The 24,123-nt window shown below is 54.3% G+C and overlaps 1 protein-coding gene across 1 annotated transcript; it reads right to left on the bottom strand.

Annotated features, from left to right (window-relative positions):
* Positions 1-9: 9 nt before the first annotated feature.
* C22H1orf167 (chromosome 22 C1orf167 homolog) lies at positions 10-22,571 on the bottom strand. The gene is given in 22 exon segments (XM_053575523.1): positions 10-208; positions 705-710; positions 712-803; positions 1,092-1,267; positions 1,355-1,496; positions 1,835-1,937; positions 3,355-3,628; positions 4,048-4,431; positions 5,180-5,340; positions 6,993-7,341; positions 8,071-8,207; positions 8,209-8,226; positions 8,285-8,471; positions 10,557-10,740; positions 11,260-11,435; positions 12,948-13,116; positions 13,573-13,700; positions 16,719-16,858; positions 17,748-17,955; positions 18,352-18,395; positions 18,509-19,662; positions 20,949-22,571. Coding segments are annotated over 22 exon segments (4,491 nt in total). The 5' UTR covers positions 21,019-22,571; the 3' UTR covers positions 10-19.
* Between the last annotated feature and the right edge of the window lie 1,552 nt (positions 22,572-24,123).

Here is a 24,123-nt window from a genome sequence, read left to right as displayed (position 1 = left end):
CCTTCCTGGAGAGCTGGGCTCAATGCTGCTCTTTATTCTGTGGGAACAAGTCACAGCTGCAGTGGGGCCCCCAAGTCCACTGCCCCTGGGAACTCCGAACTTCCCTTCTGCTCCAAGCTGGGGTGCCTGGCTTGTTCAGGGGTCTTGGTCTGCTGGCTCCTCTCCTGGGGCTCCTAGCTGCCAGGCGCCGATACCACTTCTCGAAGGCCTGGAACCGGAGAGGGAGGGAGAGCTGTTTTTGTCAGCTCCCTTCAGGGTCTGTGCTGTGCCTGCTAGAGCAACCCCTGTGCCCAGCTCATTCTGTCCCCAAGGTCCCTCTGCCCCAAGTAGCTAGCCCTGCCCTAGGCAGAGTGCACAGACTCAGAACAGATCTAACAATGATCGGGGAAGCTGTGCTCAGAGTGGAACAAATGTGAGTGGGGTGCTCAGGGACCCTACATGGGCTAGTGTGAGCAGCAGCTGCACCCTAGGCCAAGCTTTGTTCCCAAACTGAGGGCCCAGGTGGGAATGGGCTGAACTTGTGACCCGAATTACTCAAGGCCTCCAGCATCCAGGCAGTGTGTTCTGTAAGTGATCCATCCTCCATCCCTGAAAACAAAGGGGTCCCAGGAGTGGTGACCCCAGCTCAGCAATGTCCAGATGTATCACTGGGTTTGAAAGGACTGGCTGGGGGGCCAGGGGGATGCCAGTACCTGGGAAATGACCCAGCTGTCTTCTTGCTGCTGTAACTGCTGAGCCACCCGAAGTCTCAGGATCCGCTGTCGCCAGGTCCGCCAGGCCCATCTTAGGTGCCGTTCCCTGAGCTATGGGAACAGTTGGCAGAGAAGGCCTCCCCCACCTACACTCTCCAGCAGCCCCCAGCCCTGCTGCCTCTTTGGCACCCCTATAACACCAAGGTGAAAGGGCTGTGACGGGGGCTGTCATTACGCCTCCCTCTGTGTCCAGATTCCTGGGCCCACCCCCTGCAAGGCTTCAGACTCAGTAGATCCAGAGACCATACTTTGAGGGACACTTTCTAGGGGTGAGGGTTGAGATAAGATAAGCTTCTGAGCTCCTTAGGGATGGGGTGGGGTGGGGCTGTGCCCACTCACCAGGGTCTGTGCCAGCTGCTCAGCCCCTTGAGCATCCATCCAGCACTGCCACGTCACTGCCAGGCACCTAGCCTGCTGGGAAGCCCGCAGCTGGCGAAGCAGAACCTCAAGGCGCCAGCACTGCAGGTACTTCCTCCTGACGACCAAGAGCATCGAGAGCCAGCATGGCCAGAAGTACAGAGCCACCAGCCAGGCCTGCCCCCCAGGACCCTGCAGCTGCCAGCACTGGAAGCTCCACCCACCCTGCACACAGTTGCTCTCACCCCAGCCTCCTCTGATGCACCCAACCTTGGCCTTTAAGGGCGCTGGGCTCAGGATTACATTGCCCTCCTGGGCCTGTTGGGGGCAGGCCTGGGGCCCAGCCACAGCGCTGAAAGGCAGGGCCCTGGGGATGCTCTCTGTTGCCTGGAAAGGAGAGTTGAGTAGAAGTGGTAACACACTGGTCTAGGAAGGCAACTTGTCCCTTGGCAAGTAGCCAGAAGCCCAGAGCAATGAAGAAGGTCAAGGGAGGTTCAGAGCTGAGCACAGCTCCCTCCTTCCCCACGTCTGAGCCTCCCACAGTTCTGGGCTACTGCCCAGAGAGAACTGACAGGGCGGGACCAGAAAATGAAGAGTTCTCAAAACAGCTGAGATTATTTAAGAGAAAATGGTGGAGAAACAGTGAATAAATAAGACCAATTTGCCAAGGGGTTGATCATGCCTCAGCCTGTACTTTACTTGTCCCCGAGGCAAATTCTCCTTACTTGGAGCCCAGGATGTCTCCTGTGTCTTCTGTCCACCAAGGCGGTGCTGCGGTGTTGGCCCAGGCAGCACTGGTCCTGTGGCCTGTGTCCAGCAGCTGAAAGTCTGAAGAAACAGCCAGAGAGGAAAATCTGAAACCAACAGGCTCAGCCCTCCTGGGGCCTGGGGGGAGGGAGATGTCCTCCCCTTTGCTGCCCCGGCCCTGACTGTTAGCAGGGCCTCCTCCTGTGTGCACAAGTGGGATAGTTCATGCTGCCTCAGTGCCCCCATGGTCTCTGGGGTTCCTGGAGGAGACAGGGAGATGCCCAAGAATAGAGTGGCTGGCAGGACACCACTGCCTCTTCCTCTGCCCACCGTCCCATATGGCTGAAGACATTCAAGCAGACGGATGGCCCATAATAGCTACCTCTTGGTGAGAGCTTGTCTGTGCCAGGTACAGCCTGAGGAGTTTGACACTACTCTCCCCACCTGACCTTCACAAAGTTCAATTATTCATCTGAGGCCTTAGCCCAGGCCCCCAGCAAGTACTCTGTATAGAGAAGGGGCTCTCCCAGGAGACTCGGTGCCACCACGACATGGCCTAAAACCTGTGTAAGTGCATGCCTGTGGCAGAAAGCAGGGGGCCTGAAATTAAACACCCTGGGTACTATGCCCAATATTTAGTTTCTAGAAGCCTCAGTTTCTTCATCAGTATATAGGATCCTTATCTCTGCTGGCAGGAATGGAATGAAAGTATAAAAGTGTTCTTAAAGAATATTGCCCTGAGGCTGAGTACGGTGGCTCATGCCTATAATCCCAGCACTCTGGGAGGCCAGGGTGGGTGAACTGCTTGAGCTCACTGGTTCCAAGACCAGCCTGACCCACAGGGAGACCCCATCTCTAAAAATAGCTGGGTGTTGGCCTCGGTGCCTGTCGCACAGTGGTTATGGTGCCAGCCACATGCACCGAGGCTGGCAGGTTCGAGCCCAGCCTAGGCCAGCTAAACAACAATGACAACTACAAAAACTAGCTGGGCGTTGTGGCAGGTGCCTGTAGTACCAGCTACTTGGGCGGCTGAGGCAAGGGAATCACTTAAGCCCAAGAGTTTGAGGTTGCTGTGAGCTATGACGCCACAGTACTCTACTGAGGGTAACATAGTGAGACACTCTCAAAAAAAAAAAAAAAACTGACAAAAAATGACCATTGTCCTCCTCATGTACCTCTCTTGATTCTAGATGGCACCATGTTATATGATATATAACGAATTTAAGTGTCTGTCTCCCTAAGACTGTGACTCCAGCACATTGGTGCTTGTAGCAGACCTGTGTTGCCCTGGCACTCGGCAGGTCCTTAGTAAATGCTGATGGATCCAGAGTTGCCTGTTGTCCAGGGCCAGGTGGCTGACTGAGAACCAAGGAGGGGTAGTGTCTGCAAGTCTGTCAGGCCCCTGGAGAAGCAACCAGTCATATTGCCACCATGGGCTGAAACAAACTAATTCTAAAGCTAGTGGTCTGGGGGTCATTGGTGGACCTCCCACCCTTACCTCCTTCCAAGGGGCTGGGGTGTCCAGCAGCAGTAGGAGGTCCCCCCAGCTGGCCATCCTGGGCCAGTGCATAAGGTCGGCCTGGGGCCTGGCATAGGTGGTGCCGGCTTCCTGGGCTTCAGCCTGCGGTCCCAAATGCACTCTGAGCAGCACTGTCCTCCACGGCGCCCAATGGGTCTGCAGGAGGCTCCTGAGCCCACCCTGCTGGAGCTGGGGGACAGCAGCTTGCTGGACACGGTCCTGGGCCACCAACTGGGCCCAGGCCTCTAGAACCCTGGGGGAGAAGGAAGAGCCCACACTCAGGGCCATCAGGCCAGGACACTGGCAGGCCCTACAGGTAGCCATCCCCCGAACTCCAGAGAAGGGGCCCTCAGGCAAAACCCCATGCCCCCCCATCCATCCCTTTCTGGAGAGTAGGGTTAAAATAGGCTTGGGGAGCACAATTCACACCACAGGGGTGAACATCCTGTTTAGGGGTAGAATAGGGACAATCCTGCCCGCTCCACTTTACCACCCCTGCCCTCAATGAGAATGCCAGTTTATGGCTCATTGTTGACTTCCTTAAGGAGGAAGACTCCCTCCTGAGCCTCTGCTCCACCCCCAGCAAAATATGCTCCAGCCCTGCCAGAGAGACAAGCTCCAGGCCAGATCAGGGAGCAGAGCACAGGGCTGCCCTCAGGCCACGGCACTCACCAGGCACTCAGCCGCCGGGCAGCATGGGCTCTGCTGACCTGGCCACAGCTGCGCTGGCACATCCCCAGTGTCCAGTGCAGGGTCACCAGAGCCCCAGTTCTGCATCCTGCCTGTTGCTGGGCGTCATAGCGCTGGCCCAGGGCCACTCGCCATGCTTGGAAAGCCTGCCAGGCCCAGGCCCTCCTCAGCTGCCTGTCTGCCCGGCCCTGCTGCACATGGCTTCTCCAGTGGGCGAGGAAGGCCTGGGCCACCAGCTGCTCCTGTACCTGCGCTGTGGCTACTTGGGCCTCCTGCCATGTGGGAAGTGTGACCAGCTGGAAGTCTCCATGCTGGGCTGGGAGCACTCTTAGGTCTCTCACAACCTCATGCCAGGCCTGGAAGTAGCTATAAAATGGCCTACTGGTTCTCAGTCAAAAATCACACTTATTCAAATTTATATCCCTGCCCCCCACCGCCCCCCACAGAGTACTGACTTTCCTCCCCGTCTCTGAACCTCAGGCTCAGGAGGCAGGTGCTGCTGGGAAGGATGGGAATCAGTTGTGTGTTCAAGTCCCACAACAGTCATGTCCTGTGTCCCCTCACATGCCCCCATGTCTGTGAGGGAAAAGAGGAAGGTGACCCCCACTCCCTGATGGGGCTAGGAAACATTGCTGCCTCTCAGCGTCTCGTGGAGACACTGTGAACACTTGCAAATTTGTATTGAGCTTTGGGTGAAAGCCACATCTGTCCCCTCAGCTTAATTTAAAAATATGAATTCATGAGCTGTCTTCATGTTCCACCAGAATGCCTCCCATTTAAATGAAGATTTAACTGTCTTCTTTTGGCCGCAGAGAACAGTAGGGTTCTCCTGTGCTGGGACCTTCACACAGCACGCACTATGGGTGGAACCCTGAGGAATCGATTTCCCCTGAGACTAAAGGACTGATCTGGCTAGAAGCTGGACTCCTGGGGCTTGTTAGGGCCAAAGGTTAGGGTTGGGGTTTGCTACCACCCCCATAAAGATAATAAGGTTTTGGTGGCCACGGCCCTCCATCTCCAGGCTGAGGTCTCCTTTCACATCCCCTTCCTTTCCTGGGCCCCAGGCCTCCCGGGCTGCCCTTTCAGCTTCCTGTCCCCTGAGCTCTCTGCCCACCTCTGTAGTAGCAGCTGCTCTGGCTGGGCCAACATGTGTCTCCGATGAACCGCTGCCTGGTGCCAGCCCCAGAACATGGCCCTCCGTAGGCCCTGGAGGCGAACTTGCACACACCTCCGGTACTTTTCACACAGAAGCTGCTGCCCTGGGGCCAGAAGATGCTAAAGTGTCACTGGATGTTCATTCTGGCCTCTCCCTCAGGCCCTGGGTACTATGGGCCTCTGCCCCACTGGCCCTTTACCCTCACTTAAGTGGGAATGGGGGAGGCTGCCTCTGGGTTAAAATGCTTCCATTACAAGCGTCCTCCTGGGGACCAGGCCAACCCAGCTCACAGAGTTGTTGGGTTTTTGTTTTTTTAAACATTTCTTGACAGTGTTTAGGAATCAGGAGACTTCAGATGAAAATCTACATTTTCAGTTTGTCTTCAAAAACTAGGAGGTCTGGCCACACTGTGCACAATAAGTGGGTTAAGGAAGGACTATCCTTAGTGGACAGGACACAGGCTTTCCAGAGCAATCAAGGCCCTGCCACCAGCCTGTTAATAGGATTCACTAGGGTAGTGGGCAGCCTTTAAATGGCCTCTGATGACCCCACTTCCTGGTCACCGTGTCCTGTGCAATGCCCACTCCTGGCCCCCAAGCAGTAACTGTATTTCTTAACTTGCATCTAACAAATATATAATTTGGCAGAAGTAATGGGATGTCACCTCTGAGACTAGGTTATAGAAAGATTGGCTTCTGGCTTGGGCACACTCTCTCCCTTCATCTTAGATGGTTTCCCTTGAGGGAAGCCAGCTGCCATTCCTGAGGTGGCCCTGGAGAGAGGACTCTAGAGCAGGGCTTGCCCACAACCATGGGAGTGACCTTGGAAGTGGGATGTCCCATCCCAACTGAGCCTTCAGATGACACTACATCCCTGGCCAACAACTTGACTGCAACCTCATGGCAGACTTCAAGGCAGAGGTACCAGCTAAACCACACTGGATTCCTGACCCATAGAAATTGTGAGAAAATAAACATTTTTCTTTAAAAACTACTATTTGGGTGATTTGTTACACAGTAATAGATAACTAATATGCTCAATCGACCAATGATCTCTCTAGCTGTGACCATGACATAGGTGGGTTCAAACTGAGGTACAAAGAAAATGGCCTTTTCGGGTGGCGCCTGTGGCTCAATGGATGGCGCCTGTGGCTCAAGGAGTAGGGCGCCGGTCCCATATGCCAGAGGTGGCGGGTTCAAACCCAGCCCCGGCCAAAAAAAAAAAAAAAGAAAATGGCCTTTTCTTTATGCCCAGAGGCCAGGATCCCTAGAGCAAGCCTGTCTTGGGATCATCCCTCCCTGCTCTGCTGGCCACATTCCTCAAGGCCCTACAACTCACAACCTCAGCCAGCTCAGCACAGGGAGGCCTTCTCACCTCCCCACCTTGGCCTGGGCATTCCCCCACCTTAGCCTCTCTCTGTAGCTCTGCCCTCCTCGCCGCCTCCTGGGGACCCTTCCCGACTAACTCTGCTGGGCTCTAAGGGTGCCGTGACTCTCCCCACTTCTCCCCCCAACTCAGGGCTCAGATTAGTGACTCTTAGAGGCAAGGTGAGGATGGCAAGGATGACCAGAATGAAGATGAAGGTGGTGGTGACAATGAGGACAGTGACACCTACCAGCAACTTTACATGGAGTGTCACACAGCATCCCCACAGTCACCCTAATGGGGGGAGACTATCCCCCTTTTCACAGATGAGAGAGCTGAGACTCAGACAGGTTGAGTAGCTTGTTTAAGGTGCACACAGCTAGGGACCGGAAGAGCAGGGACTCACACTCAGACTGCAGAGTCCAAGCCACCAGGTCTGCTCTGCCACCTGGTCCTGGGTGTGCCCCATCCCCAGATTCTGCTGCAGGATATGGAATCCTGGGCCCTTCGTCACACACAGTGCCCCCAACCCCATCCTTGACTCACTGTGCCAGTGGGAGTGCCAGCAGCACAGGGCGTCACGTGCCAGTCGCCAGCCCCGCTCCTGAGCCCACTGCTCTGCCTCCTGCCACTGCGCCAGCCGCTGCCGCCACAGGCCCAGCACAGCCCTGCAGCTCTGAACCCAGGCCCACTGGGCAGCCCGCTCTCTCTGGACCGCTTGGGTTGTGACCCAGTGACTCCAGCTGAGGAGGACACTAGGAAGGGGAGTGTCCACCCTGAGGGTGGGCACTGCCATCCAGGCCAGCCCTCCCCTCCTGTCTTCTCCCTTCAGCAACAGGGAGGGGCCCAAGGTGACTCATCTCCCTATTCCCACCATGGGGAGGTGGACTGCTGGTACTGGAGGGGCCATACACCTCTCTGAGGGTCACAAGACAAGTGGTGGAGACAGGATGAGACCCCAGGCCCCCAGTGCCCAGTCCTGCACTGAGCCATGGCTATGGACCGGTGCTGGCGACTGGTACTACTACATGCCAGGCACTGTGTGGGGGGATGTCCCATTGCTATGAATGCTATTACTACCCTCAGTTTGCAGGTAAAAAAAAGGAGGCACTTGCCCAAGATCACATAGCCACTGATGGGCAAAGCTGGGATTAGAACCCAAGCAGGCCAACTCTAACACATTGTGATATGAATGAATAAATGAGTAAACCACAGCCGGGAAATCTCTGAGAGGAAGAGTGACCCTGCAGAGTGCCTCATCCTCATCCCGCCCCTCCCAGGATAGGAGTCGAGCCTGGGGCCAAGCTCATTAGGGTGTGAAAGGGGAGACCCCCGGGATGGTGGGGAGACCCCCGGGATGGGATGCAGACCCCAAGGGGGCCCTGCTGTGAAAGCTGAGGGTTGATGGGAGAGAGGGCCAGGACACAGAAAGTCCACAGAGTGGTAGGCAGCATGGCTCGCCCATCCTGGGCAGGGGTCCCTACCGCCTCTGGAGGGTGCGCTGGTGCCACCTCACTACACCCGGGGACTGCTGGGCCTGTGCCTGCTAAAGCAAAAGGCGCAATCCTTGCTGCTGTCCAGCTGCCCACAGACAGCTCACCCGGAGCACAGAGGGTCTCTAGGAGGGTAGGGGCCCTGAGCTTGGGAAGGAGGTGTGGCATCATAGGTCCCTGCTCTCTCCACCCATCTGCCCCTCACCTTCACCAGCAGAATGTATGGTGTGCTGCAGCCCAGAGAGAGATGCCCTCCCAGGACACTGCCCAGTGACTCCAGGGCCAAGGTGGTCCCAGCAGAGCCTGACGGGGTATCCGGACTCCACGCCCTCCAGCGCCACTGCCTCAGGATGTATCGCAACCTCTGCTGCTGTATGCCCTGGAAGAAGGAGCTATAGAGGAGCAGATGAGTCCCTGGGTCCCAGCCTCATGGCCAGCCAAGCAGAGGCCACCCCACCTGGCCATTGGGAAGAGCTGAGTCAGAAGGGCACCCACCCTGGGCCACATACTGGGCTAGCCCTCCACACCCCGCCTCCCACACTGGCTACACGCTGGGGTCACTGGGGGCTTTAAGAAGTACTGATACCCGCCGGGGTGCTACCCCCAGAGATTCTGACTTAAGAGTCAGTCTGGGTTCAGGCTGGGCTTCCGGACTTTTCCAGATCATCCCAGGTGACTCTAGTGAGCAGCTAAGGCTGGGAGGATGCTCAACCTGCATCACTTGGTTGGTCCTTGCTACATTCCTGGAGAGGGGTGGAGCCGGACCAGGCTCAGGCACCCCAGACTCTGGAGCCTGCATGTGCAACCACATTAGTACTTCTGCCTCAACTCAGTCATAAAGATAGAAACCGAGGCCTGGGGAACTCCAAACAGTGGCAGACCTGGGACTCATCCCAGACTAGCAGGGCAGCCCCAGGTACACGGCAGGGAGATGAACTGTGTCCTGATGCTCAAAGGCCAAAGGATGTTCCAAAGGATCATGGTGAACTGGGTTCTCTTGGAGTTCTACAGGGGGCTACACCGAAAGAGACCAAGGGGCCAGGTGGACCAAGTGGGTGTGGGGATTATGGATGCCGGGTGTGTGGTTCTTAAGGACAGATTTTTTTTTTTTTTTTTGAGACAGAGTCTCACTCTGTCACCCTGGGTAGAGTGCTGTGGCATCATCCTAGCTCACAGCAACCTCAAACACTTGGGCTCAAGTGATTTTATTGCCTCAGCCTCCCAAGTAGCTGGGACCACAGGCACGAGCCACCATGCCTGGCTAATTTTTCTATTTTTAGTAGATACAAGGTCTCACTCTTGCTCAGGCTGGTCTCAAACTCCCAGGCTCAAGCAATCCTCCCATCTCGGCCTCCCAGGGTGCTGGGATCATAGGCGTGAGCCACCATGCCAAGCCAAGGACAGAATTCTTTTTTTTTAATACGTTTATTATTTTTTTTAATTTTCATTTTTCTTTGCAATTTTTGGCTGGGGCTGGGTTTGAACCCACCTCCTCCAGCATATGAGGCCAGCGCCTTACACCTTTGAGCCACAAGCACCACCCCAGAATTCTTAATACTGTTATTGTTGGCTCTGTTCCTCCTGACGTCCCATCAGGGAAGCTGGTCCCTTCTGAGCTCACCCTCCCCTCACCACAGCCTTCAGTCTAGCTCTGAACTAGGCAATGACCATTTTGTTCAAAGGCGGCACCAGGAAGGTCTTGACATGGGGGCCTTCCTGCTCCTAATTCACACTGTGATTTAGAGCAAGCTGCTCAACCCCTCTGAGCCTCAGTTTCTCTAGTTGTGTAATAAGGCAAATGCGGGCAGGGGGGAAAGAGCTCTTCTCCCTGGCTCCTTCCCTTACTTCTTAACAGTGTTTACTCTGTGCTAGGACATGCCAGGCACCTGCCAGGGGCTGGAAAACAGCAGGGAGGAGCAGACATAGTTTCTGACATAGGAGGTCACAGTCAGCATGGAGACAGCACTTACTCAGGTTCCAGCAACCTTGGCAGAGCTCATGTCTGTGGTCCCAACAGCCCCATGGTCCCTAGGAGCTCTCTGCTCAATCACAGTCTCAGTGTCCCTAGGCCATCTCCTGCGGCCTGGTTCCTGCTGGGTACTACAGAGTGCCAGGCCCCATGCCGGGCCACGGGGAAGAGAGGAATGTGGCCCATGCCCTCTGGGACAGCCATTCCTCTAAGTCAGTGGTTCTCAACCTTCCTAATGCTGTGACCCTTTAATACAGTTTCTCATGTTGTGGTAACCCCCAATCACAAAATTGTTTTTGTTGCTACTTCATAATTATAATTTTGCTACTGTTATGAATCGTAATGTAAAAATCTGATAAGCAGTATGTATTTAGGCAACCCCTGTGAAAGGGTCGTTTGACCCCCAAAGGGGTCACGACCCACAGGTTGAGAACCGCTGTTCTAAGTGCTGAGCCCTGCTCATGTGACCACTGGGCCAACCCTAGGTCACAAGCTCGTGGATACCTACTTGGCCTGCTGGCACTGGGAGAGCCGCGTCCTCCAGAGCAGCAGCACCCGGTGGAGGGCCAGTCTCCGGCAGGCTTCCTGCAGGGAGCCTCCACCTTGCTCCCAGGACAGCCTCTGTGCTGGGGCCACTGCCCCCAGGCCACGGGCTGTGGCAGGTCCAGGGGCTGAGTGGAAGGCCACATGCCCTGAGAAGCAGTCAAGAGATGGGTCAGACAGGTCCCCACTGACTTCCCTCTGCCCAGAGCTGTCAGTAGCTGGTGCCTCAGGGACCTCTCCCGTCATGGGCAGTGCTCCCACCCACGACCTCCAGGCCCTCCCCTCTAGGAGGCTTCCAAGATCCCATCATCTCCAGTCAGGTTTTGCGGAGGGGGCAGGGCTGCCATGTCCCCCATCAGAGCAGGAGCTCCCTAAGAGCAAGGCCCACATCCATTCCGAGGCTAAGGGAGCCCTCCGTGGGAGCAAATGGGACAAAGTCTCTCTCACCCAGAGTAGTTCGTGATGGGAGGTAAGAAAGTGTCCTAGCCAAGGCCTGCTCACTCTGGGGACCCCTGCCTAGATCTTTCCAATCCTGCAGGCTGCACTCTGGAAAGCCCCCAGTTCTACCACCTCCCATGACATGAATCCACACATTCAACTGGGGCCTGCCAAGAAGGAGCGCAAGAGATGCAGTTTGCTGGGGCGGGAGGGGCCCGCCATCCACTTACCTGCCTTCTGCAGGCAGAGGGATAGCTGGGTCACCTTTGCCCCATCTGAGGCCGAGAGCTGCTTCATCTGTACCCAGTGTCCCAGGCATGTCCTCAGGGTCCCCACTCGACGGTCAGCCAGGTGGTCCCGGCATCGAGACTCTCTTTGTACGAACTGCTGCCAGGCCCCAAAGCACCTGGGAGAGGTGAAAGTGCCTGTGCCAATCGGAAGAGCTGAAGACAGCAGCTGCGGCCACCTGCCAGACAAAGGGGCCCTGGGCAAGCCACTGCCTGCCTCTCTGAGCCTGTTTTCTCATCTGTCAAATGGGGCTGCTGTGAGGACACATGGCAGGTCACTTGCTCAAGCCCAACACCAGCACCTCTGGGCACCTGGATGGACTCTAGGAGCAGCCTCCAATCTGGCCACTGACATCCACACTCGGTCCCTCCAGTCAGTTCTTACTGGATAACCAGAGTGGTGTTTATCTGATCACAAATCAGATCATCCCAGTCTCTTGCTAAATCCTCCAGAAGCCACTCCCTTGCTTTTAAAACAGCAGTTCTCAACCTGTGGGTCCACAGGAACTGTATGAAAGGGTCATGGCATTAGGAAGGTTGAGAACCACTGTTTTAAAAGATTCCAATCCTCCCCCAGGTCGACAAGGACCTACATGTTCTGGCCTCCGCGGACCGGACCGTTCCAACCTCCCGGGCCCGCACCCTGTACTCTGCTCTCACGCTCCCCAGCAGAGGCCCCTGCACGCTCTCTTCTACTCTCCCTCCTCTAGGCAGCCATGGCCTGGGCCAGCCCTCTGTACTAAAAGTTCTTAGGGAAAACTAGACCCTAGTGTGCAAACAGCAGCACACAGCAAGAAACTCTTGCAGACAAGCAGTCTCTGGTTTCTTCAACAAATAAAATCCAAGAATAACAATGAAGGGGAACCCTGAATCATCAACCAAATGCAGGGAGTGGCTCTCCATTCCAGCAAACTCTGACATGAATCTTACTTGGGAAACAATCAGAAATTTAAATACTGACCTGGTTATTTGTAGGTTTTATAGGGACTTATTGCCTGTTTTTTAGGGATGAGATTGGTGTTGTGGTTGTTTTTTTTGTTTGTTTGTTTTTTCTTAAGAGTTCTTACCTTTTAGAAATGCATATAAAAGTATTTAGGGATGAAATGGTTTGATGTTTGGGATTTGGAGGGGGGACATACTAGGGACATGTATAAAACATGTATAACAGCTTTCCGGGGAGGCTGATTTTGTTGAAGTTGGGTGATCGGCACTATTGGCTCTACTTTCGTCTAAGACAGTGGTTCTTGACCTTCCTATTGCTGCAATGTATTTTCATTGTTAAAAAGGGGTCGCGACCTACAAGTTGAGAACTGCTGGTCTAAGATAAAAATGCCCCATCATAAAAAGTTAACCCATTAGAGAAAAGCAGCTCTCAGATGTGTTTCTTCTGGTCATAACACTTAACTCACCCTCGTGACAGCTCGCTTCTTGCCTGTTCCCTCACTGGCCACAGGTTCTGCTACCATGGTGGACAGAGGTGGGAGGCCAGGACCAAGCTGTGCTTAGACCAAGCCCCAGCCTCGGGATGTCTCAGGCACTGTCAGTGGCAGCTGTTTTTACTTCTTACTTGCATCCTTGTCTCTCAATACTACAAGGAGTTGAGAGCTGACTTGAAGAAGGGGGTCCCCTACCTGCACAGCCAGGCTTTCCAGTGCTGAGGGTCTAGTTGGGCCACCCGGACTGCACGTACGGCATGATAGTGCCAGGCCTGGAGGATCTTCTGTATGGTCCCAGTGGCCTCCCCCTGGGTCCCCCTCTCCTGCCTGGCCTGTTCTTCGTGATAGCACCATAGGAGGAAGACTGTGGGAGGAAAGAGAGAGAAAAGAGAGAGTGAGCGAGCGGAGGCTAGGAGTCAAGAGAGGCTACTGATACCTGGGATGTCAGTCTCTCCCATCCCTGGACTTCCTCATCTCTGCTGGCTGAGTAAGTGATGTCTAGTCCAACACTCAAGCCCCTGATATAGACCTGTATCTGCATCAGGGCCACATAAATGCAGATGTGTACTTCCTGTGCTGTGTGTCCTCAACTTGGTCACTTAACTTCTCTGTGCTGCAGTTCCCTACTAGTAAAATGGTCATGATTCCCCATGGAGGTCACTGTGAGGCTCAAAGGAGATTGTGTCTGGAAGTGACTGAAATGCTCCTTCACTCTGAGCTCCCCTGCCTCCCTCATCTTCCCCCAACCTATGTAGGAGCTTACGCCCGACCTGCCCTGTCTCCAGCTGTCTCCCCGCTCCCCCAGCACCCACCACCTCACCAGCCAGTTGTTGTAGGGCCTGCAGTGTCTGGACTCTCCTGTCTCCACCATCTGGTCTCTGCCCAGAATGGGACAGAATACGCCGGGCTCCCTCCTCTTCTCTCAGACTGCCTGGGCTAGGAATGCAGCTGCCAGAGAGAAACCAACCGATGCCTGGGTGGAGGGAGGGTACGTGGTCCCAACCTGTCCACCCCTGCCCAGGCGGGTGCTGTCTGCCCTTGCTTGGGAGCAGGGTGCTGAACGCCCCCTTCCAGACAGTTCATTTTATTCCTGATGATAATAGCTATTGAGGGGAGGGGGTTCTGCTTTGGCTTTATTTTCTTCAGTACTGATTGGACTTTTTTACTACATATATTTTTTAAAATATCATTTAAATAATTGTTTAAATCCATTTGTTCAATTTAAAAATAATGAAAACAATATGGTGCTGGAATGTATAACTGGAGAAATGAGACAAAAATGGTCAATTTAAAATCCACTGCTCCAGAGATAAACACTATTTCTATTTTTTCTTTCTTTCTCTCTTTCTTTCTCTCTCTCTCTTTTTCTTTCTTTCTGTCTCTGTCGCTCTCTCTCTCTTTCTTTCTTCTTTTCTCTCTCTCTCCCCTCTTGGGCTCCCTCTGTTGCCCTGGGTAGAGTACAATGGTGCCACCACAGCTCACAGCATCCTCGAACTCAAGTGATCCTCCTGCCTCAGCTTCCTAAATAGCTGGGACTATAGGTACATACTACCAGGCTGGCTTATTGTTCTTATCTTTTATAATGATGGGGTCTCACTATGTTGCCCAGGCTGGGGTCGAACCCCTGGCCTCAAGCAATTCTCCAGCCTTGGCCTCTCAAAATGCTGGGATTAGGCCCGTGCTGTGGCTCATGCCTGTAATCCCAGGAACTTGGGAAGCAGAGGAGAGTGGATTGCCTGAGCTCACAGATTCAAGATCAGCCTGAGCCAGAGTGAGAACCCATCTCTAAAAAATAGCTGAGCATTGTGGTGGGCACCTATAGTCCCAGCGACTTGGGAGGCTGAGACGAGTGAATCCTTTGAAGTCAAGAGTTTGAGGTTACTGTGAGCTAAGATGCCATGGCACTCTACCAAGAGTGACCAAGTGAGACTGTCTCAAAGAAAAAAAAATGCTGGGATTATAGGCATAGTACTATTACTATTTCTATTTTAACATGTTTTAAGTGGAATATTTATTTTTTACTCCTTGTGCTAAAATACGTATCAGAAAATTTACCATTTTGACCATTTTTAAGTGTACCCTTCAGTAACACTAAGTACATTCCCATTGTGCAATATTTTGGCACTCCCCCCCACCCCCACCTTTTTTTTTTTTTTTTTTTGCAGTTTTTAGCCAGGGCCAGGTATATGGGGCCGTCACCCTACTCCTTTGAGCCACAGGCGCCGTCCACTTTTTCTCCTTTTAATCCTGTTTCTATGCACTGTTTTACATGTTTAATAAAGAAATGTTTTAGACATTATTTTCATCCTCCTCTTTTTATTTAACATTGTCATACCACTTTTCCTTGATTTAAAAAAATTTTTTTTTTGTAGAGACAGTCTCACTTTATGGCCCTCGGTAGAGTGCCATGGCATCACACAGCTCACAGCAACCTCCAACTCCTGGGCTTAAGCGATTCTCTTGCCTCAGCCTCCCAAGTAGCTGGGACTACAGGCGCCCGCCACAACACCCAGCTATTTTTTGGTTGCAGTTCAGCTGGGGCTGGGTTTGAACCCGCCACCCTCGGTATATGGGGCCGGTGCCTTACCGACTGAGCCACAGGCACCGCCCGTCTTTAAAAATTCTACACAGGCTGTGGTATATGTATACCATGGAATACTATTCAGCCATTAAAAAAAATGGAGACTTTATATCCTTCATATTAACCTGGATGGACATGGAAGACATTATTCTTAGTAAAGCATCACAAGAATGGAGAAGCATGAATCCTATGTACTCAATTTTGATATGAGGACAATTAATGACAATTATGGTTATGGGGGGGAAGCAGAAAGAGGGAAGGAGGGAGGGGTGGGGCCTTGGTGTGTGTCACACTTTATGGGGGCAAGACATGATTGCAAGAGGGACTTTACCTAACAATTGCAATCAGTGTAACCTGGCTTATTGTACCCTCAATGAATCCCCAACAATAAAAAAAAAAAAAAAATTCTACACAGGGCAGCGCCTGTGGCTCACTGAGTAGGGCACCGGCCCCATATACGGAGGGTGGCAGATTCAAATCCGGCCCCAGCCGAACTGCAACAAAAAAATAGCCAGGTGTTGTTGGGGGCGCCTGTGGTCCCAGCTACTTGGGACTGAGGCAAGAGAATCCCCTAAGCCCGGGAACTGGAGGTTGCTGTGAGCTGTGTGACGCCACAGCACTCTACCAAGGGCGATAAAATGAGACTCTGTTGGGCGGTGCCTGTGGCTCAGGGAGTAGGGCGCAGACCCCATATGCCAAGGGTGGCGGGTTCAAACCCAGCCCTGGCCAAACTGCAACAAAAAATAAAATAGCTGGGCGTTGTGGCGGGCGCCTGTAGTCCCAGCTGTCGGGAGGCTGAGGCAAGAGAATCGCCTAAGCCCAAGAGTTAGAGGTTGCTGTGAGCCGTGTGAGGCCACGGCACTCTACCCGAGGGCGGTACAGTGAGACTGTCTCTACAAAAAAAAAAAAATTCTATACAAATACTCATAAAAATACTTCTCAAGAGGGGGACATGAGCAGATGGAAGATTTCAAGTTAATGAACATACTTCTGACTATTTTGAATGTGTTTCAAATCAAGCATGCATTACTGTTATGACTGGAAATAAGACCAATAAAGATACTGAAAAGAAAAATAAAGGGAAAAAAGAGAGAGAAGGAATTTTTGAAAGTCTTCTAAATACCATATTGAATGGTTGCCCAATTGCTCATTATGTGATCAAACTGTAATATTCTCATTCACTGTTGAGCATTCGGGCAGTTTCAAAGTTCTTACAAGTAGTGCTGTGATAGACATCTTCTGCATAAATCTTTATCCACATCTGCTTGTTTCATTGCATTCTCTAATGGGGAAGGGGAAGTGGGAATAGCAAGCAAGGCAGGAAGCAAGGAGGAAAGGCCAGCAGCTGCCCAGCTACACTGACCACCTGGAGTGTCCCAGCCTACCTGCTCCTCTGGGCAGTGTCCACCACTGCCTTCCTTCCCAGGTAGGGGCCCTGCTTCTGGCCTTCCCTGGAGGATGGGAGTCTTGACACAGTCTGGACGGGGTACTGCCCCTGTTCCCGCTGCAGAGCCAGCTTTCTCCACTGGGTCAAACAGAGAAGGGTAAAGGGGCTGTTAGGCTGAAACGTGCCTCCCAAGGGAGCACCAGGCAGGACAAGACAGGAGTTAAACATGACTTGGCAGGCTCCAAAGCCTATGGTCTTAACCATTCTCTTTGGGAATGAATGAATGGAGAGATGGATACCTAGAATCAAGGCTTTCCTTGGGATACAAAACCTGGGGTTGGGCTCTTCCAGAGCACCATCTTCCCAAGGAGAATAGGGGCACCCTCCCAGTCCCGCCTGGCAAATCACTAACAAAAAATACCAACCACTTACATGATAGAATGCTTGCTATGTGCTAGGCAGGGTTTGGAGTCCTATTTATTTATTTATTTGAGACAGAGTATAGTGCCATGCATCACAGCTCACAGCAACATTAAACTCTTGGGCTCAAGAGATCCTCTTGTCTCAGCCTCCCAAGTAGCTGGGACTATAGGCATCCACCACAATGCTCAGCTATTTTTTAGAGATGGGGTCTCACTCTGGCTCAGGCTGGTCTGAATTCGTGAGCTTAAGTGATCCACTGGCCTTGGCTGGGATTACGGGTGTGATCTACTGTGCCCAGGCCTCCTTATATTTATTAATTTAATCTCACAATAACCCTGAGAAGTGTGTACTGTTATTATCCCATTTTAGAGAAAAGAAATACTGAAGCACAGAGAGATTAGCTAAGTTGTCCAAGGACACACAGCTAGAAAGTGGTAGGGGCCTTGAACTCTGGCAGAGCTAGTTCAGGTGTCTGCACTTGTAACTACATGCTCTACGCTGCTCACTCATGAGATGTGACCTGTGCCCTCTCAGTAAACAGAGCCTCATCCCCAGACACACTAGTGCGTCACACCTCCCTTGACCCAACCTAGAGACCCCTGACCTCTCGGAAGCTGCGGGCCAGCAGGACCTTCAAGTATCGCCCCCATGCCGTCTCCAGCTGGGCCTCCCGGAGCCACAGACCCCACCGCAGTGCCTGAAGGCCTTTTCGTAATAGCTTCCGCCGGACCAGGGCCACCTCTGTTGCCAAGGCCCTCCGCCTCTGTACCAAGTGCCTCCAGACTCTGAAACATCTGGATGACAGCTGTCGGCTGGGGATAAACCAGGGCTGATTGGGGGTGGAACAGACCCTTCTACCTCCAGGGAGCCGTTGGCAGCCAGGCAACATTATGCCATCTTTCTGGTAATCAGGGGGTGACATGCCAGGTAGACTAAGGACCTTCCCTCTTTTGATGGCTAGATTTGGAAGTTCCAGACAAGAAAGGCCTTGGAGGCTAAATACCCCATCTGACTGCCAGGAGTCCAGGGCACCCTCAGAAGTTCACGATTTTAAGTGCCCCAAACCCAGGAGCACCAAGTTCCCACATTCTTGTTGCTGGGGCCCAGGAGGCTCCCCTCATTCCCCAGCAGGGACGGCCCAGGCAATGGGAGAGGGGCTGCCCTGGGAATATGTCTCCCACCTCCACTCCACCCAGCCATGGCCTCACCGAGCTGCCTCAGAATCCAGAGTCACAGTGGTTTGGGCCTTGCTCTGGAAAAACAAGAGGACGTGTAACACAGTTCTCAAGCCAAGGAGCAGGTGGGACAGGATACCCCCTGCCCAGAAGGTCCCCCACCACACCCCCAGCCTTCCCTGGCCTTTACCTGTGGGGTGCTTCTCACTGGGGCTGCCATCCTCTCCTCCCTGCTGGCCAGCTCCCTTGAGACTTTGTCTCCACCCTTCCAGCCAGGTAGGCTCCCTGGGGCAGCACTGGAGAAGGCTGAAGTACAATGTCTGGCCTCCCTGCTGCTCACCTCTTGAGGGAGCTGGGGGTGGCCCCTCTGTACCTTGTCACATGCAGGTCCTGGGGAGTGGTTCTCCTGGGGCCTTAGGGAGTGGGCAGGAAGGGGCCCCTGCTCAGGATCAAGGAAATCCCTAGTCAGCATCCCCAAAGTAGCTTCTGGCTTGCTGTGTGTGCAAGGGTTTGAGAGAACAGCCTGACCCACCCAGGTCTCAAGAAAATGTCCAGTTTCCCTGTGGCCTGGGGGATGTCTCTTCCTCTTAACCCCAGAAGCAAGGACAGGCTGGCAGGGCTGCAGGGCTTGGCCACTGCTGGCCCAGAGGTCCTGCTGTGCAGTACCTGAGGGCTCCCGGGATGCCCTGCTCCTGAGCTGGGCTGCCACCTGCTCTAGGGATTGTACAGAGGCCAGCAGCTGGTGGATGGCAGTGTGGGATGGGGTCCTAGCTTGACTCTGAGCAGGGACAGCCAGGTCCTCCAGGGTGAGGGGTTTCCCCTTAAGCCTGGAGGTCCAGTTCCCCAGGCCATGGCAGCATCTGGAGCCTGGCTGTGTGTACCCATTGAGAGGAGCAAAGCCTGCAGCGGGCCTGAAGTCCAGGCTCCGGGTATCTGTGGCCAGCAGCATGGACTGTCTCAGGCTGGGAGATGGGGAAGCCAGTGGCCCTTGTGGCCTAAAATTCTCCTGAGGCTTTGGCCAGAGGCCAGGGCTGGTGGTCTCGCTTCTGCTCAGGTTAGTCTGCTGGACAGCAAACTCTCGGGTCTTCCCCCAGGGCCTCCCAGCTGGGGACTGCAGGTTACTCTGTTGCCGGAAACTTGAATTGACCAGTGGGCCAGTTGTGTCCTTCAGAACTAGGCCCCGGCGGAGACCAGGGTTGGCCAGATTGGTCTGGACTCGGCAGGGCTCCTGGCGCAGCAATGCCCCTGGAGAGGGTGTGGCAGCAGACCCTCCCCTCTTGGCCTGGCATGTGGGCACCCATTGGCCATGTCCACTGCCCAGGCTCTTCAGGTATCGCTGTTGTGCTAAAGAGAGAGGAGAGACCATCATGCTCAGGGGGAGGACTCAGTGGTCAGGGCTCAGGTGAGGCAGGTGGGGCAGTCAGGCCTCAGAGCTGGGGAGGGAAAGGGTCGCAGTGACAGGGAACCAGAACCTCAGGGGTCTGCTGCCAGCTCTGTCTCCCAGGTGAACTGATGGGCACACAGGGAAGCGGGGAGACATTTAGGAGGCTGTTGAGAAGATCCCAGGTGAGAGACAATGGCGGCTGGCATCAGGGTGGGAAGGTGAGTAGAGAGATTTAGACACGCCTCAGAGGTAGAGACAACAGGCTTAACAGAGGTGGATAAAGGAAAGAAAAGAGACGGTGCCCGTAGGTCAGTGGGTAGGGCGCCGGTCACATATGCCCAGGCTGGCGGGTTCAAATCCGACCCGGACCAGCTAAACAATAACTGCAATGAAAAAATAGCCGGGCGTTGTGGCGGGCGCCTGTAGTCCCAGCCACTTGGGAGGCTGAGGCAAGAGAATCGCTTAAGCCCAAGAGTTTGAGGTTGTTGTGAGCTGTGATGCCACAGCACTCTACCGAGGGTGACATAGTGAGACTCTGTCTCAAAAAAAAAAAACAAAACAGAATCAACTCTGAGTCCTTTGTTTCCAGCTTGAACAAAGAGGTGATGGGGCAGCAGACTAGGGTGAAACCAAGACCCCACAGAGCCAACAGCCAAAGTGAGCTCTCTGGGCATGCAGAGGTGGGGCTTGGAGGCTCCCCCTCAGTCCCCTAAGCCACTCCACAACTACAGAGTCCTCATGGTAATGGAGAAGGTACCCAGGAGGCTCTGGGCATGGAGTCTAGCAGGTGGAATGGGCCATAAAAGCTGCTTTTTGTGTATATAAACTAAAGCTCAGAGATATTAAGCAATATGCCACATGGTCACACAGCTTGAACATGAAGAAACTAGGATATAAATCAGAATCAGAATTTGCTCTTGGGCTGCTCCCACCCTTGGACCAGCTCCACGTCCTTCTTACAGCCCCCAGGAACCTGAGCAAAGCAGGAAGCCCCCCAGCCCACCACCCCTGGGACAGACTGACCTACGAGGGCCCCATCTCAGCCAGGGGCATGGGATAGGCCCACTCTGAGCCCCTTCTTCCTGACCTCACCTGCCCAGGCCATATGCCTGACACCCTCCCTTGGGACCCAGGCTGGAAACACTTTGTCCTGCATGCAGCTGACAGTGGGCAAGGTCATGGACCAGCCTGCCTGGGAAGGGGTCTGTTATCTATGGGGCCCACCCAGGCCCACTAAGCTTCTTGCCTGGCCTCAGGGGTGCCCCATGCCTTGGGGGCACATTCTCTTTGTGGCTGGTGTCAGGCCTTAGCTCCATGGGCTCCAAGGGCGTCCTTGGTCTAGGCCATGGTTAGCAGTCTGGCCTGTGTGATCAGATGGGCCCTGGAGGGAGAGGATAGACTGCCCTGGCTCCCACCTGGTCCATCCTGGAACCCCTGGCTGCCCTCTGCCCAGCCCAAGCTGTCCTGGGGCTGCCCCTCACAGGTCAGGCCCTTTAGGGACTCTTCTCCTGCCCCACATACCTTCCCCCGTCCCATGTAATCTGGTGCCTCCATGTGCCCACTCTTTCTAACACTGATCACGGTCCTCCTGCCATTCCCTGTGGACACCACAGCTCTCTCAGGTGAGGACCTGGAGGAGGGTGGGCCCTCTTTGCCACTTCCAGACCATTCTCCTTCTCCCCTCTCTGCAATACTCCTGCTCTAAGCTGCCTGTATTGAAGGACATCTGGGTCATGCCTCCAGTCCTGAAAAGTTCACTTCTTGGTTTCTGTCACTTTCTCCAACACTCACCTGCCTGAACTATGGGTGATGTCACCATCCACATGGGGTCCCCAAGGACACCTGACCTGTGGAACCCTCAATCTCCTCCCCTCACCCAACCTTGCCCTTCGCCTGCCCTCAGCCACCTGCTCCCATGATCCTCTCCAGACTTTGTCATGGAAGTAACTGCTTCCTTCACCAGTTCAGTTTCACAGTCCACTCTGCCTCTCTGACTTTCTCCCTCCAGCACCTCAATGCTAGCAGGCCTCCCTGCCCTGTGCTACCCCACACCCCCTGACCCCACCACCCTCTGGCTGTCCCTGTGCCCTGGATGTCGCACCCTCTCCTTTGACAGTTTAAAGATCAAGAATTATAATCACCCCCTTCAAGCCCTCCCTCTCTTTGCCACACTTGCTTGGTGAAACTAAAAGGCTAGGTGAAGGCAGGGCCTTCCTGGCCTGCACTAGGCAGCCGAGAGTGGCCGGAGGTAGTCCCACACTGTACTGACTGTCACCTCAAATGGGCCTGAAGGGACAATGGAGAATCGGACTGTGGTCCCCTCCCTCCTAAATACTGCTTCCCACTCTGTCCTCAGACCTCTGCCACCTTATCCTAGCCACCCCTTTCAGCATCAGCACATGTGTTTTGGGCCTTCCCTGCCGAGGACCGCCTGGCAGTGGTTTCGCCCCTCTCCCCAGCTGACTCTCCCCACTGGTGCTCTGGGTGCTTTCCTGTCTCACCTACCCAAGGGCAGCACCAAGGGCCAGCATGGCCCCCACAGGGCTATGGACACAGTTTGGGGACCAGGAATAGGCCGAGATGTCAGCCTCCTTAAGTGCCCTCTTCCACTGCTCAGAAATCCCCATCCCCAGCATCAACACTTCTCACACTTGTACTAAATAGTCTCCATTGGCACAGAAACAGGTGGTTATTGCTTTCATCTTTAAAAACAAAATAAAACAAAGCACCCCCAACAACCCTGGAGCCCTGACTCCAGGATGCTGTCCTGCTTCCCTGCCCTCCTCCCTGCTGGCTCCCCCTCTTCTTCCCAAGCTCCCCTTGTTGAAGGGCCTGCTGAAAGGACCCTCTCCTCCCTTCCCTGGTACGCTCAGTCCCAGGTGGCCTCAGAACCCCCTAAGCCCTCCCCGCCACCTCTCAGCTGCTATGGACAGGCCCACATGCCCGCCTGGATGTCCAGTAGGTATCACCAGCGAGTATGTCCACCAGAACTCAACTCCTAGGCAGCCTGGAAATGAGCTCTCTCCCGTCTTGGTGAGTTCTTCTCCACAGATGGCAGTGCCAGCCTTCCGGGGCTTCAGACGAAAATCTCAAAGCCACCTGACTCCCCTCTCCTGCTCACTGGCAGCTTAATCCCACATGCCCTGCCTTTTAAAGGTGTCCAGAATCTGACCTCTGCTCCGCCTCCATCCCCACCTCCCTGGGGCAAGCCACCATCACCTCTAGCCTCCCAGTGAGTCTCTCTGATTCTGCCCTTGTCCCCACACAGCAGCCAGGGTGACTGTGTGAGCAGCTTGTCAGTCCAAATCCTGCCTCAACTCACAAACATCTCAAGCCCCCAGACTTAGGTTTTCTGTTTGAGGAAGCTGGAGCTGAGCCGGCTGCCTGCCCAGCCCCAGCGGGCCTCCGGGCTCCCAACCAGGACCCCTCCCCTCTAGCCAAAACTAATTTGAAGCTTAACCCACAGGGTAACTTCCTACTCCATCCCCAACACCTGGCTCCCCGGGCCCATCCCTGCTCCTCTCCTCCCAGTGCCCCTCCCCCCACTGCCTGCCTCTCTTGCTTCATCCCATTCTGGGTCCCTTAAGGACACTCAGAGCCTCCCATCTCTTCCCACCAGAAGAGCTGAGAGTCAGTTTCCTGCCCTCACGTGCTCTGGTCCACCTTGGTCCGCCTTTACCCAGTCGAGGTTGAATCTGGAAGGAATTTCGGATTGGGACCGCTAACGACCCGGGCAGGTGGGGGTGGGGGAGGAAGGCCTGAGAGCAGAGCGGCCCCGCCCCGCGCCGGGGGCGTGGCCTCCGTCCTGTCCCTCCTGCACGAGGGGAAGGAAAAATCCGCTTGCCAGGCACGTGGCCGCATACACGTTTCTCTGATTTCCGAGACAGGTGAAACTCTCCCGGCCTTCCGGTAACCCTTAGGGTGGCTGGGATCCACTGTAATCACTCCTCGTCCTGCGGTAAGCCTGGCCCAGTCACACTCGGGGCTCCAGACGCCCCTGTATGTTCCACCGGCCAAGCCTTTGCCTCCGCTGTTCCCCACAGTGCTCCGCCAATGCCCTTTCCTTCCTCTCTCCAGATTATATTTTCTTCTTTGCAGTTTTTGGTCGGGGCTAGGTTTGAACCCGCCACCGTTTGAACCGGCATATGGGGCCGACGTTCTACTCTTTTGAGCCACAGGCGCCGCCCTATTTTCTCCTTTCTAAACACCTGCAGGGAGAGGAAATGAGATGGGTGCCAGCAGCCTCATCACCCCCATAAGATGGATACCGCCTGCCACCGACTTGCACCAGGGGGCTGTGTAGGATAAAAGATGAAAGGACAAAAAGATGAGAATACCATTACTCTGAAATGATGACGGGCTTGCTTTTTGCTTCTTTTGCCAACTTTATTTTTGCTTCTTATTGCTAACTTTCAACCCAC

Source organism: Nycticebus coucang, chromosome 22 (genome assembly GCF_027406575.1).
Source record: "Nycticebus coucang isolate mNycCou1 chromosome 22, mNycCou1.pri, whole genome shotgun sequence".
NCBI lineage: Eukaryota > Metazoa > Chordata > Mammalia > Primates > Lorisidae > Nycticebus > Nycticebus coucang.
Note: the sequence above shows the minus strand (reverse complement) of the source record. Positions and strands in the feature narration are given on the sequence as shown.